The sequence below is a fragment of the Spermophilus citellus genome (genome assembly GCF_964194105.1).
Source record: "Spermophilus citellus genome assembly, chromosome: 10".
Lineage (NCBI taxonomy): Eukaryota > Metazoa > Chordata > Mammalia > Rodentia > Sciuridae > Spermophilus > Spermophilus citellus.
The window spans coordinates 57,524,594-57,536,943 of NC_138197.1; the positions used below are offsets into that span (position 1 = coordinate 57,524,594).

The window sequence follows — 12,350 nt, forward strand, 5'->3', positions numbered from 1 at the left end:
ATTTACAACATGATCTTCAAGACCAGTGGAGGGAAGGGAGCTGCAGGTGGGGAGAGAAGGGGAAGGAGAGGTACTGGGGTCTGAATAAGAACAAGATATAGTCCATGCTTGTATAATTATGTTGAAATGGATTCTACTGTCATGTATAACTAAAAAGAACCAATAAAAAAATGTTTTTAAAGAATAATTTCGGGCTGGAGGTGTGGCTCAAGCAGTAGCGCACTTGCCTCGCATGCGTGCGGCCCGGGGTTCGATCCTCAGCACCACATACCAACAAAGATGTTGTGTCCACCGAGAACTAAAAAAAAAATAAATAAATATTTTAAAAAAAAGAATAATTTCTTAGGCTGGAAACCAATAGTGTGTTCCTTAAAGGCTATTATACATAATATGCAGTAAGAGTGGATTTCATGCAAATTTGTAATAGTAATACTATTAAGTTGTTTTTAACTCTTGCTTTATGTAAAAAGTCTGAAATAATGAAAATAATCTTAAGTCATCATGAATGATATTATGTCAGGGTGCAGGGCCAAGTGAACTGTAACCTACACTCAATGTATTGCCACACAGGACAGCCAGCCTTGCAGAAATACTTGCCCTCCTTTATCAAAGAGAGTATTGAATTACACAAGTCTTCAAAAATGCATCCTTCTTGCACAATGTGACTGCATTGCTTGCTATAATTTACATTGCATAACATATTAATTCTCTCAAAAGGAATCAGTCCTAACTCATGCAGATTTGCAGATTTACAGAAAGAAACCGTTAGGTCTGTGGGAAAATCTGTTTGATTTAGCAGTAACCTGCTGTTTCCCAACCATCTGACTGACCCTCTGAGAATGTCAATCTTGCCATGAATGATTTTCTTCCTTTTAAAATATTTTTTAATTGATAAATAATACCATCCACTCAGTTCTTTTGATGACGTTCCAGTTCTCCTGTATTTACCTACCACACATTTTTAAAATATGTAGGATAATAACTTTTACCATTGGTTCTAACCAGCACAGAACATGAATCTTCTTTTAAACTAAATGTACAAGTGCAAAGAGCTTAGGAAGTAAAGGTAACTTCAAGCAGACTAGAAATTTTGTGTAATTATGATTTTGTATTAAAATTCAAGATACATATAGTTGAATGATAATTTCAGTACCAAAGTTTAGAATGTATTTATTTAATACTAATTTTTAATTATTTCAATGATACTAGCTTTAAAAAGTATTTAAGTTAGGGCTGGGGTTGTGGCTTAATGGTTGAGTGCTTGCCTAGCATGTGTGAGGTACTGGGTTCCATCCTCAGCACTATATAAAAATAAATAAATAAAATAAAGGATTAATCCAGTTTTTTAAAAAAAAAGCATTTAAATTAATAAATAATAACAAACCTTGAATAGTTCTCTCAAACATTTCTGATAAAGGAGTGAATTGTATGGTACTGAATTTCGTTATATATGGGGAAATAGTAGTTTTAGAAAAATATCCATCTTGGCTGGATTTTGTGGTGTGTGCCTATAATCCCAGCTACTTGCGATACTGAGACAGGAGGACTGCTTGAGCCCAGGAGTACAAGACCAGCCTGGGCAACACAGCAATAACCCTCAACAAAAAATAAAGAGAAAAATCCCCACAATGCCCTTTCCCCTCTGCTAGCCACATTTTAAAAGATCTGAACCCAAATACTTAGGTTTTATCTAGGCAATTCAGTTATTTTACTTCCTCATTCTTCAAGATTACTCAAGACCTTGATGAGCCTGAGTTGTTTAAATTGGAAGCTCTCAGAGGTGATAGTCTATCTCCATCATTTACTTAACAAATGGAAAATGTCATAAAACTCTTCAGTTTTTTGTTTTTGCATCACTATGCTAAAGCAGGTGAGGGAACTCCTAGTGAATTGGCCTTCCACGGGTCAATTAATTTTCCCATTGAATCCAGATTGGCCAGAGAACAATAGAATCCTCTCAACTCTTAAGGCCTTGGTCCAACTTCCAGCACCACCTAAATCAGTAGAGAGCCTGGCCAGCAACTTGGGAGGCTAAGACAGGAGGATCACAAGGCTGAGTTCAGCCTGGGCAACTTAGTGAGACCCTGTCTCAAATAAATAAATAGGGCCAGTAATGTAGCTTTGTGATAGAGCATCCCTGGGTTCAATCCCTGTACTGCAAAAACAAACCAACCAAATTACTGGAGCAGGCACTTATAAGAAATGCAGAATCTCAGGTCCTACCCAGATCTACTAAATCAGAATCTACCAAAATTGCTAGGCAATTTGTATGCATACTGAAGTTGAAAAGAAGTGACTTTGGGGCCAGAGTTCACATGGAATTTCCCTAACATGGTTTTCCCCCCTTTCTTTTATTATTATTATTATTATTATTATTATTATTATTATTATTATTATTACCTTGTTTTGAAAGCCACAGGTGACTTGTCATGTTTTGAATTTAAACTATTTTCTGTGCAAAATTTCTGATCATGTTTTTAAAATGTATGTGAAAGCAATTGATCTGACCCTCATGGTCTGCCTGGCCCCTCGGTGCGTTTCCTGCTGACCAGCTTTTTCTCGTTTTCAGTCCTGACGTAGCTCTCCCTGAGGAGCAGCCACATTCCAGCTTGCCCTGCGCCCCTCTCCACTGTCTCTCCAAGCCTCCTTACCCCTAGTCTCCAGCTCCTGTGGAGGAACATCTGGGCTGAAGGTTCTGTAGCCACAAGCCCCGGCGGGGATGTTCTTCCCGGCGGTTCGCTGTACAATTGGATTAATGTTCATCGTTTTGGAAGAGAGAAAATTGAGAAGAATGACGAAAAGCACAGACCCCGGTGTGACCAAACGTTTTATAGTTCCTCTGAGTCGCTGATAAACTTCTCCAATCCAATGGCTACAGTTCAGTTAAATTTCAAAAATAAAAAGAAACATGAAATATGCATCTCAGATGGCTGGCTTACCTCGATAGCATAAGAGAGACCTCAGACGATGTAAAATACATATATTGTAAAATCATCTTTCCTCATGCTCCAAATTCAGCTATAGAAGTTGATTCTGATATTTTTCGGTCATTGATATTTATTTTGTACTTTATTTGCTACATGATTTATGTCTGTAAAAATAATATCTGTGAGAGGTGAATTTAATGCATTTATTTTCAAAGAAGCATAATTTGCTCAGTTACATATGAGTTTTAATTGAGTTTGAAATCTGGACTTGGCCAGATTGTGGTCGTTTTGCTTGCACAAAATGATAAATGTGGTGCATCAGAATGTTAACAATAACTGTATTTTGCTGCTACACTGATTATTTATGCACTTATTTTCTAATCTGTAGCTCATTAACTGCTGGTTGTTTTTTTTTTTAAACTAGATTTCTTCACTGGACATTATTAAGTAAATCTAAGAAAGAGACTAAATTTTGTTTCATTGACTTATTTAAGTTTTGATGGCATCTCCAATTTTTTACAATTGCAGTTGAGTAGATGTATTGGTGCTGCTTCTTTGTACGTGTGTACGTGTGTGATGACGTTATAGAAGGCTTAAACAACCTGAAAGGAAAAAAAATGATGTGTTTATTAAATGACCAGAACTTTTTTTTTAAAACTTCTTCCAAATTCAGGGTCCTACTATGGGTCTTTTCTGCTAAAAGGTATCAAGAACAAAGGAGAAAATATATACATACATAGATGTAAGGTAGCTTTGGCTAGTTAATTTACCAGAAAGTGTTCAGATTTTGATTAAAATTGTATGTTTTGTTGTTGTTAGGTTTTTTCATAATGAATCTTCCTTGCCAAAAAACAAATAGATAATAAACCTTAGCTCATTGTCTACTTTTGACAAACACTCAGGTGCCTACAGTCATTATATTATATTGAGATAAGACATGTTCCTAGTTCATTTACAGATTCTGCTAGGTAACTTTTATGACTTGATTTAAGGCAGTGGATTTTCACAGCAAAATTTATTTTGCACATAATCTGACAAACAAGGAAACAGCTAATTGAGCTGAAAGGTCTAACACTAGGGCTCCTTAACTCTCAAGTGCTGCCCACACAACTGCTCCTAGCCCTGATTCCTTGTCTTTGTCAGGTAGCCTTAACTAATTTACAACCATAAGGGTTTCACCTTTTCATGTAACTTCTCTTCAGAACGGACACAGTTCGGCTGTTAACATAAAGGACAGATAACGGTGCAGGACACTAGCAGTGGAGGTTTAGGAGCTTATCGAGTGGAAGTGGGTGGTACATTCATAGAGGGGTCCATCCAAGGCCCACCTGTCAGTCATTAAGCACATTGCTGGAGCCTCTGTCAGTCATTTGCCTGATAAATAGTGGTCATTATTACCAAAGCAACCAGGAGGTTTTGTGTTCCTTCTCTAAGTGCTATTTTCAACAGTCATTTCTTATGCAACTTGGGGTAAATAGTCGAAATCTTCACCAAAAGAGAGATTCAGGTTCAAGTACAGAAACAAACAAAACAGATCTTCATGAAAGCCCTAGTCACAGTCACCTAACATGCTCCATCCTACCCGTGTCCCCTTGCTGTTTCATCTGCCTGCTACCAGGATTAGTGAGACAGTGTGGATTTTATTAGAGTGATTCAAGAATGCTTGCCCCGCCTCCACACACACTTTTCCTTTTTCAAGCATCATGTGTTTGGACCTGAAAAGTGGCATAGCTGCTAATTTGACTTTGTGCGAGAGAAAACATGCCTTTTTTAACGAGTACCTCAGAACGTGTTTCTGTTTGTCTCATGGATTTTGTCTGGTGAGATGGGAACTCAGCAGTCGATCTTGGTTCTGTGTAACCACACAACTGTCCTGTTACCAGGGCTGCATTCATTTTTATTCCCTTATTCTAGATTTAGGTCCCAGGGAAAACTGAGTCATATACAGAACATTTATTTCTTCAAATATGAAACCTATCATAAACTAGTTTTATTTCAGTTCTTTATCCAAATAGAGTGGAAAATGCTTGTTTTGAAGTCTTAACTACAAAATACTAATTTTAGTGGAAATTTGTCAAGAAGATTTAGAAACTTGGAAATAAATTTCTCACTTTCAGCACAAAATTAAGTGGTAGTTCCTAAGCAGTAAGAGAGAATACCATGTATTTACAATGTGGCATTATTTGGTATAGTTTAAATTGAGCCATATTTATATTTATTTATAGGCATTTTAAATGAATAAATATGTGTAGTGTTGGTAAGAATCAATACTTGTAAAGATAATACCAGGACCCAAAAGGAAACCGAAAAAGTGAAGAACTAGTGAAAACCCAAAAGGATGAACCTTACTAATTGAAGACATGTTTGGGGAGGAAAACTAAATTGAAAAAATACACTAAAGATACTGGCTAAGTGTTGTAAACACGATGAGCAAAGATGAAAGAAATCTAGCAGGAGCGTTTAGTAGAATAACCAAGTAGAAGTTTTGTTTCGATTTGGTTTTTGGCTTTGATGAGATGGGGTCTCTGCTCTTCAACTGGTTTTGAACTCCTGGCCCAAGTAATTTTTTCAAAAAGGAAGCACAATTACAATGCTGAAAAGAATAGTGTTAGTATGCAGAAATGCTTTCTTACTAGAGATTTTTTTCTTAACTAAAAAATATCAGTAAAATTAAAAGGAGCAATAAATTGCCTTTGGCCTAAGTGCTCAGGGGCATAAAAAACCTTGGATACTTTCCCATCAACTCACATTTTATCAGATTCCTTTCATGTATACAGTTCTGGATTCCAAAAAAGGGACTTTGGGGAACTTTGCAAAAACAGAAAATTCTTAAACAGTTAAGACGTAGATATACTTTATGTAGCTCAAGGAGAGCATGTACAACAGTGATCTTCAAGAAAAGAGAAATTTTAGCAAGTGATAGATATCACTAAGGCTAGAATAAGAAATTCTTCAGTGTGAAAGATTTATACTAATTCTAGGAAGAAGGATTTTACAATGGAAAATTCATCACTGGAATTGATAATCATAAAAAAAGATATGTTTTTTTAAAGTTAATATTATTGGAGATCTAGAGAGCGTTAAGTGGCAAAATATCTTAAAATATCTTACAATAATTGTTATCATCGTAGGAGGCTATAATCCCATGATTCTTTTATTTTTTTAAAATACATCAAAGTTTTACTGATAGTCATAAAGTATTTAATCCCTTGAAATAAGATAATAATCTTACTTTCTCCAAGACATTTGGCTTAAAAAATTTTTGTTGGTATTAATTTTCCTCCCAGCTATATTTCATAATATCTTTAAAGTTATCTAGAATGTAGCAGTTTTGCTACAAAAAGCCTCAATTTTTGGAATCTAAAAAACAAATGTCCTCAGGAATACTTCAGAAAGAAAAGGTATGTGATCCCTTAGGGGAAAAAAATACCTCTTGAATTTTATCTTTACTTAAAAGATCTTCAAGCTTTTCTTATCCTATGGAAATACAACAGATAAATCCTGCTATTTTGAAAAGCCTGAAACAGTGGTCCAACAAATAGCCAAGATGTGGGAATTTCCTGATTTAAAAAAAATAAATTAAATAAAATCCTCTCCAGTTCTTAAGTGGAGATCACAAAACAAGAATATGAAGGAATAAAATGTATTTTCTACTGAAATAAAAATGTCACATTTCATTGTCATGCTCCAGTCAGCCAAAAGATATAATTGCATCTCTGAGAAAGAAATCAGAAGAAGGAACAGTACTGGTTCAACCCAGGGATGCCACAAATACATTGATATTGTAGCTAGAAACTCTTGGGGTGAAGTTTCCATTTTTAAAAGTTCACTCTCTGGTTTTTTTGTTGTTATTGTTGCTTATAAATCAGAGTGATTTAAAATAATTATGCATTTAAGATCACAAAAACTTTACAGTAATATGTTTTCAAATAAAGGGAACATAATTTTCCAGAAAGCCATTAAACTGGAGTCATGATAGATAGCATGATCAGTGCTGCTACTGAAAAATCATTTTTTAACCTCCTTAAAATCAATTTGTGTTGACATATGAGAACAAGCTTACTCCCGAGTGACTTCTTCCATCCTCTGTAATAATGCTCCCAGATGATTGTGTCTGAAATTATTATTATTATTATTATTATTATTATTATTATTATGTGTGGTGCTGGAGATTGAACCCAGGGCCTCATGCATGCAAGGCAAACACTCTACCAACTAAGCTATATCCCCAGCTCAATTTCATCTTTATTTTGATGCCAACATTACTACCATAGTCCCTGATGTATTGCATTTGTAGCCTAGCTCTGTTAACACCCGAAAGACTTCATCTAGACATCTCTTTCATCCTATTACTCAAAGTGTACTTGAAAGAGATATTTAGTGTTAAGGTATGTTCTCCAGCTGAAAATTTTCTACAAATGGTGTTCTGTTTAAAAAAAAAAAAAAAAAAAAAAAGAGGAGAAGAAATAAACTGCTGTTAGTGTAAGGCAAGGGTGCATAGAGGTACACAGTGTAAGATGTTTGCATGAGATAGTTCACACCGTGTAAGCCTTCCCATATCCATGATATGAACACTCTAGAAGTCTTATTTCTCCTGCGATTTCCCCATTAGGAATGTAAAGAGATTGCCACCTGTACCTGGTCTCCTTTCCATATTGAAATGCATGGATCTACTCTTTAATGTAGTTTTATCCCTTTCCTCTGGAGTTATTTAAATTTTGCCCTATTTAATCTGAAGCCTGGATAAACTGCAGATCCAGATTAATTCTGAGATTGGCTTTTAATTGCTGTACAACATGTGTTGAGAATTTATTTTTATTTTAACTTTTCTTCCTTTCAGAATTATTCTCTGGTAATCATGACTCTAATCAAAACACTGAGAAGTAAACTTGTGTGTTGACCTTTTTTTTAGTGTGAGTGTATGCCTTTCTTTTTTTAAAAAAAAAAATCACTTTGGTTGACTGGGGTTGTGGCTCAGCAGTAGAGCGCTCGCCTAGCACAGGCGAGGCCCTGGGTTCAATCCCCAACACCACATAAAAACAAATAAATAAAAATATTGTGTCCGACTACCATTAAAAATAAATATTAAAAAAAGAATGCCATTGGTATTTTTAAAAAATCACTTTAAAACGAAGATCAGAGACCTATAAAGTAAAAGGATATATCATCACTATGTTGAAAAATCATTATTTGGTGACAATGAAGACACAGAGTGAATGTTGGATTCATAGATACGGTTGCATAGCAAGTCATAGAGGAAATGCATCGTTTTAACATTGTCACCACAGAATTTTTAAGCTCAATGGTTTGACTGTTAGAGTCAACAATTCTTTGGAAATCTTTTATGACATTTTTGTAATCTACTCAGTGTTTTTATTTGCATGATTACGTATATACAGTAAACCAAACATGATTCCTACATTGTATTTCTTTCCAGTATTTACATTTGTGTCATTCGTGGCCAACCCTGATTTGTACACTGTCTGATTATTGTTGTAGCGATTTAGCTTTCTCCTACATTTAATTACAGTTTCTTATTATGCCTTTTGGGGTTAAATGATGTGAAAGTGTTCCACCTAATAACACCATATGGAAACATGACTAAATGACTGATCTAAGGAACTTCTGTTTGCTAATTATTTTTAAAAATTCAAATTTCAAAGGAAACATTCTCAGACACATGCATTTGTTCTTAATTAGAAAAAAATCCTTATGTATTTATTATTGCTTGTCCTTTTTTATTTTTTTATTGTAGACAATCTTAAGTGAATGTCTCATGGGAGAATTCCTACACCCTGTGCTTGTTTTCGTGTAATTGATCACACACTCAATGGTTGGGAAAGGCACTCCGATGCTAAGAAAATAACCAGAAGCCGATATATCGATTCTTATACCTTGGTTTATGTTAACAACTGAATATTGTGTAATGCATAACTTTTTCCAGTAAATAAACTGGTTACCTTTTGTTCATTTCATCAGTACTCTCTTTTTAATCAGTCTAGCATTTTTTTCTGTATATCATTTTGATTTATAATTACAAAAAATATAGGAATTTGTATATGATCTATATATTTATTCAAAGAACTTATTTAAACTAAAAACTGAATGGCTTGCTTTAACATTTCTGCACATTCCTGTTAAATAACGTGTATAACTTTGCCCATCCTCTGTATTTACCATCTCTCCAGTTTGTAGTTGTTCCTAAAAGGGTATTTTGGCAGGAAAATACACTTAGCTAAATTCAGCTAGAAATGTACCAACACTAAGAGGATGCCTTTTCTTAAAAAAAAAAAAAAAAAAAAAAGAAAAGAAAAAAGAAACATTATTTTAATGACAGAAGAATAAAGGTTTGGGTTTTTTTGGGGGGAAGGGGTTGCTTGTTTATATATATTTTTTTAATATAAATTTATATATATATAATGATACTGGGGATTGAATCCAGAATACTCTACCACTGAACTACATCCCCAGACCTTTTCATTTTATGTTATTTTGAGACCAGGTGTTGCTAAGTTGCCCAGACTGCCTCAGCCTCCCAAATTGCTGGGATTGCAGGCATGTACCACTGCACCCAGCAAAAACGAAACTTACATTCTTTCTTTTTAGAGATAATTATTTGTTCTCCTACATGAAAGAAAAGCAGAGACCCAAATTGTTGAGGGAGGTTAATTTACTGGCTCCTCCTGCAAATATGTCTGGTAGTAAATTAGTTGCTTTGATTGGATTGGATTTAGAGGGAGAGCCAGACAGAATGTGGATATATGTGAGGTTCTGAACCTCTAATACAACTCCCATAACTCATCAAACTCACCCACCGTGGGCCACAACAATCCAGCTAAAGCTGCCTGCTCACCTGTTTCACAAGGACAATACTAGCAATCAACTTTCCTAAAAATCTTTTTTATTATTTCTTCCACATCCCCCTGGGTTTGTTGTTGTTTGTTTTGATTTTCTTTTCTTTAGGTTTATTTGATAACACCACTTTTGTCACCTTCAAAAAGCTAAAACAGCTGGGCGAGGTGGGGCACACCTATAGTCCCAGCAACTCTTGAGACTGAGGCAAGAGAATTGCAAGTTCAAAGCCAGCCTCAGCAACTTAGCAAGACCCTGTCTCTACACACACACACACACACACACACACACACACACACACACACAACAAACAACAAAAAAAACACAACTACATCAACCTGAGAAGCACCAAGGAAGTTTCTTCTCAAGATAGAGGAGGTAGTACACACCTATAGCCCCCAGCTACTGGGAGAGAGGTTGAGGCAGGAGGCTTGAGCCCAGGAGTTTCTAACATATCTCAAAAAAAAAAAAAAAAAAAAAAAAAGAAGAAGAAGAAAGGAACAAGTGTTCTCATCTCTTTCATTTTGCAGACAACTTAGATGGTACTACATTATGAAGGCAACTTGGAGGATTCCCACATCTCCACTATATTTAAGAAAATGGCCAAAATTGGTGGGAATTTTTGGATGGACACATATTTAATGGTAGGAATTGATAAATTTGAATAAGAGTAGCAAGTACCTGAAAAATGGGTTTCTTGGCTCCTTAACATCTAACTTTGTTCATAAGGCATCTGGAACTGAGTTTATAGAACCTAATGTCACCTACTATAATTTCAGCAGGCTCTCACCACCAACTGATTGGAGGAAATGGTGAGTGGTTATCAGAACTTCAGTATGCTAAACTCACAACATAGTTGTTAAAGAAGATAAATTATGCCAGGAAAAATATTAGCAGTAATATTAAATAAACATAATGAATAATATAATTCAAATGTGGAAAGCAACATAAATATAATGATAACTATAATGACACATTGTTGTAGTAAAGAAATGTGATAGTAGGAATACCTAGTTTTCTTTATTATCTATGTCAGGGGATAAGAGAAGGATAATTCAGTAAGTTAACTTCTGTTACTACTAAAATCAGGTGAGAGAAACTATAAATATTCAGTCAGATGTCTGTTTTCACATCCCACAATAGGACTGAGAACATAATTTGTGAGACCCTGTTCAAAATGAATATGTAAGACTCTTTGTTCAAAATGTTTAAGAATTTCAAGATAGTGACAATAGAGCATTAAACCAAACATAAGGTCACCCCTTTCTTTTTAATCTTCCTCAGTATTGGAGTTTGAACCCAGGGGTGCTCTACCACTGAGCTACATCCCCTGCCCTTTTGATTTTTTATTTTGAGATAAGATCTTGCTAAATTGATCAGGCTGGCAATTCAGCCAGCCTCCTTAGTCACTGGAGGCTGTGTGTACCAGTCACCAGTGTGTACCACCCTGCCTTGCTAAAGGATTTTAAAGTTGAAACTTTCAGTACTCCTATCCTCCATGAAGCCATAATATGTCAACTCAAAATTTCTAACTCTGACTCATGTACCACCTTGTACTAAGATTATAAAACTCTTTAAGAGAAATCTTCAAAATAGCAGCAGTAGACATTTTAATTAGTGTAGATTAATATAAAACCAATTTAGGAAAACCTACTGATCTCTTCATAATTTGACTTCCTTTGAAGTTGTAAATTATTAATAATGTCAGTCAAATGTCACAGGAAGATTTTACCTCATTTAAAGGAGCACAAATTTTCAAAGGAAGTAAATAATTATTTACTTCATTGAAATCCACTGACTTTAAAAGTATGAGCTCTCACATATAGTAAGCTACTCGATATGTATGAAAGGAAAAAAATAAAAATATGTTAGTCTTCTCTTGTTTTTATAAAGTAACAGTGGATATAGAAATGGTTACCTATGAAAGAGCGAAAGATGGGATGAAGGGAGTCAGACTCTGCAGTAGGTGACCTTTTCATGTTGTTTTGCTATTTTTCAACCATGCAAATATTCTATCTATTCAAAAAAATGGAAAAAAAATAAAGAAAATATGGGCTCTCAAAAATTTCACAATGGAACGAGAGGAAAAAAAAAAAAAAAAGCACGAGGGGCTGGGGTTGTGGCTCAGCAGTAGAGTGCTCGCCCACCACATGCAAGACACTGGGTTCAATCCTCAGCACCACATAAAAATAAATAAATAAAATAAAGGTATTGTGTCCAACTACAACTAAAAAAAAAATATTTAAAAAAATCATGATTCTAGAGAAATATTTGTCCCAAAACAAGCTATGTTGGCAGAAGTGCTTTTAAAAACATGATTTTTTTTTTTTTTCAAATTCTAGCCCTGGCATTGCACTGAATAGCTCTGTGACTTTGAAAAAGGTACTGAAACACAAGCCTCAGCTGTCTCAGTTTTGAAATGAGGATAGAAATCCCCTATCTTGCAAGGTTATTTTAAAGATTAAATGAAATAACACACACATACTCTCTTACAGGGTTTCATGCTTGGTAGCTAATATTGTTTTTAATAACACACTGCCTGGATTCTGGAGTCCTCCACACTGACATGGA

At 35.0% G+C, this 12,350-nt stretch overlaps 1 protein-coding gene across 8 annotated transcripts in view; it reads left to right on the top strand.

Annotated features, from left to right (window-relative positions):
* Window positions 1-2,888, top strand: part of BICD1 (BICD cargo adaptor 1) — a 245,684-nt gene extending 242,796 nt beyond the window's left edge. For all 8 annotated transcript variants that reach the window (XR_014024008.1, XM_081309424.1, XM_081309420.1 and 5 more), the window contains one exon: window positions 2,570-2,888. Coding sequence is in view for 6 of the 8 variants with exons in the window: in XM_081309420.1 (XP_081165546.1) it covers window positions 2,570-2,657 (88 nt within the window). In the remaining 2 variants the exon portion in view is untranslated. The remainder of the gene's footprint in view (window positions 1-2,569) is intronic.
* The last annotated feature ends 9,462 nt before the right edge of the window (window positions 2,889-12,350 follow it).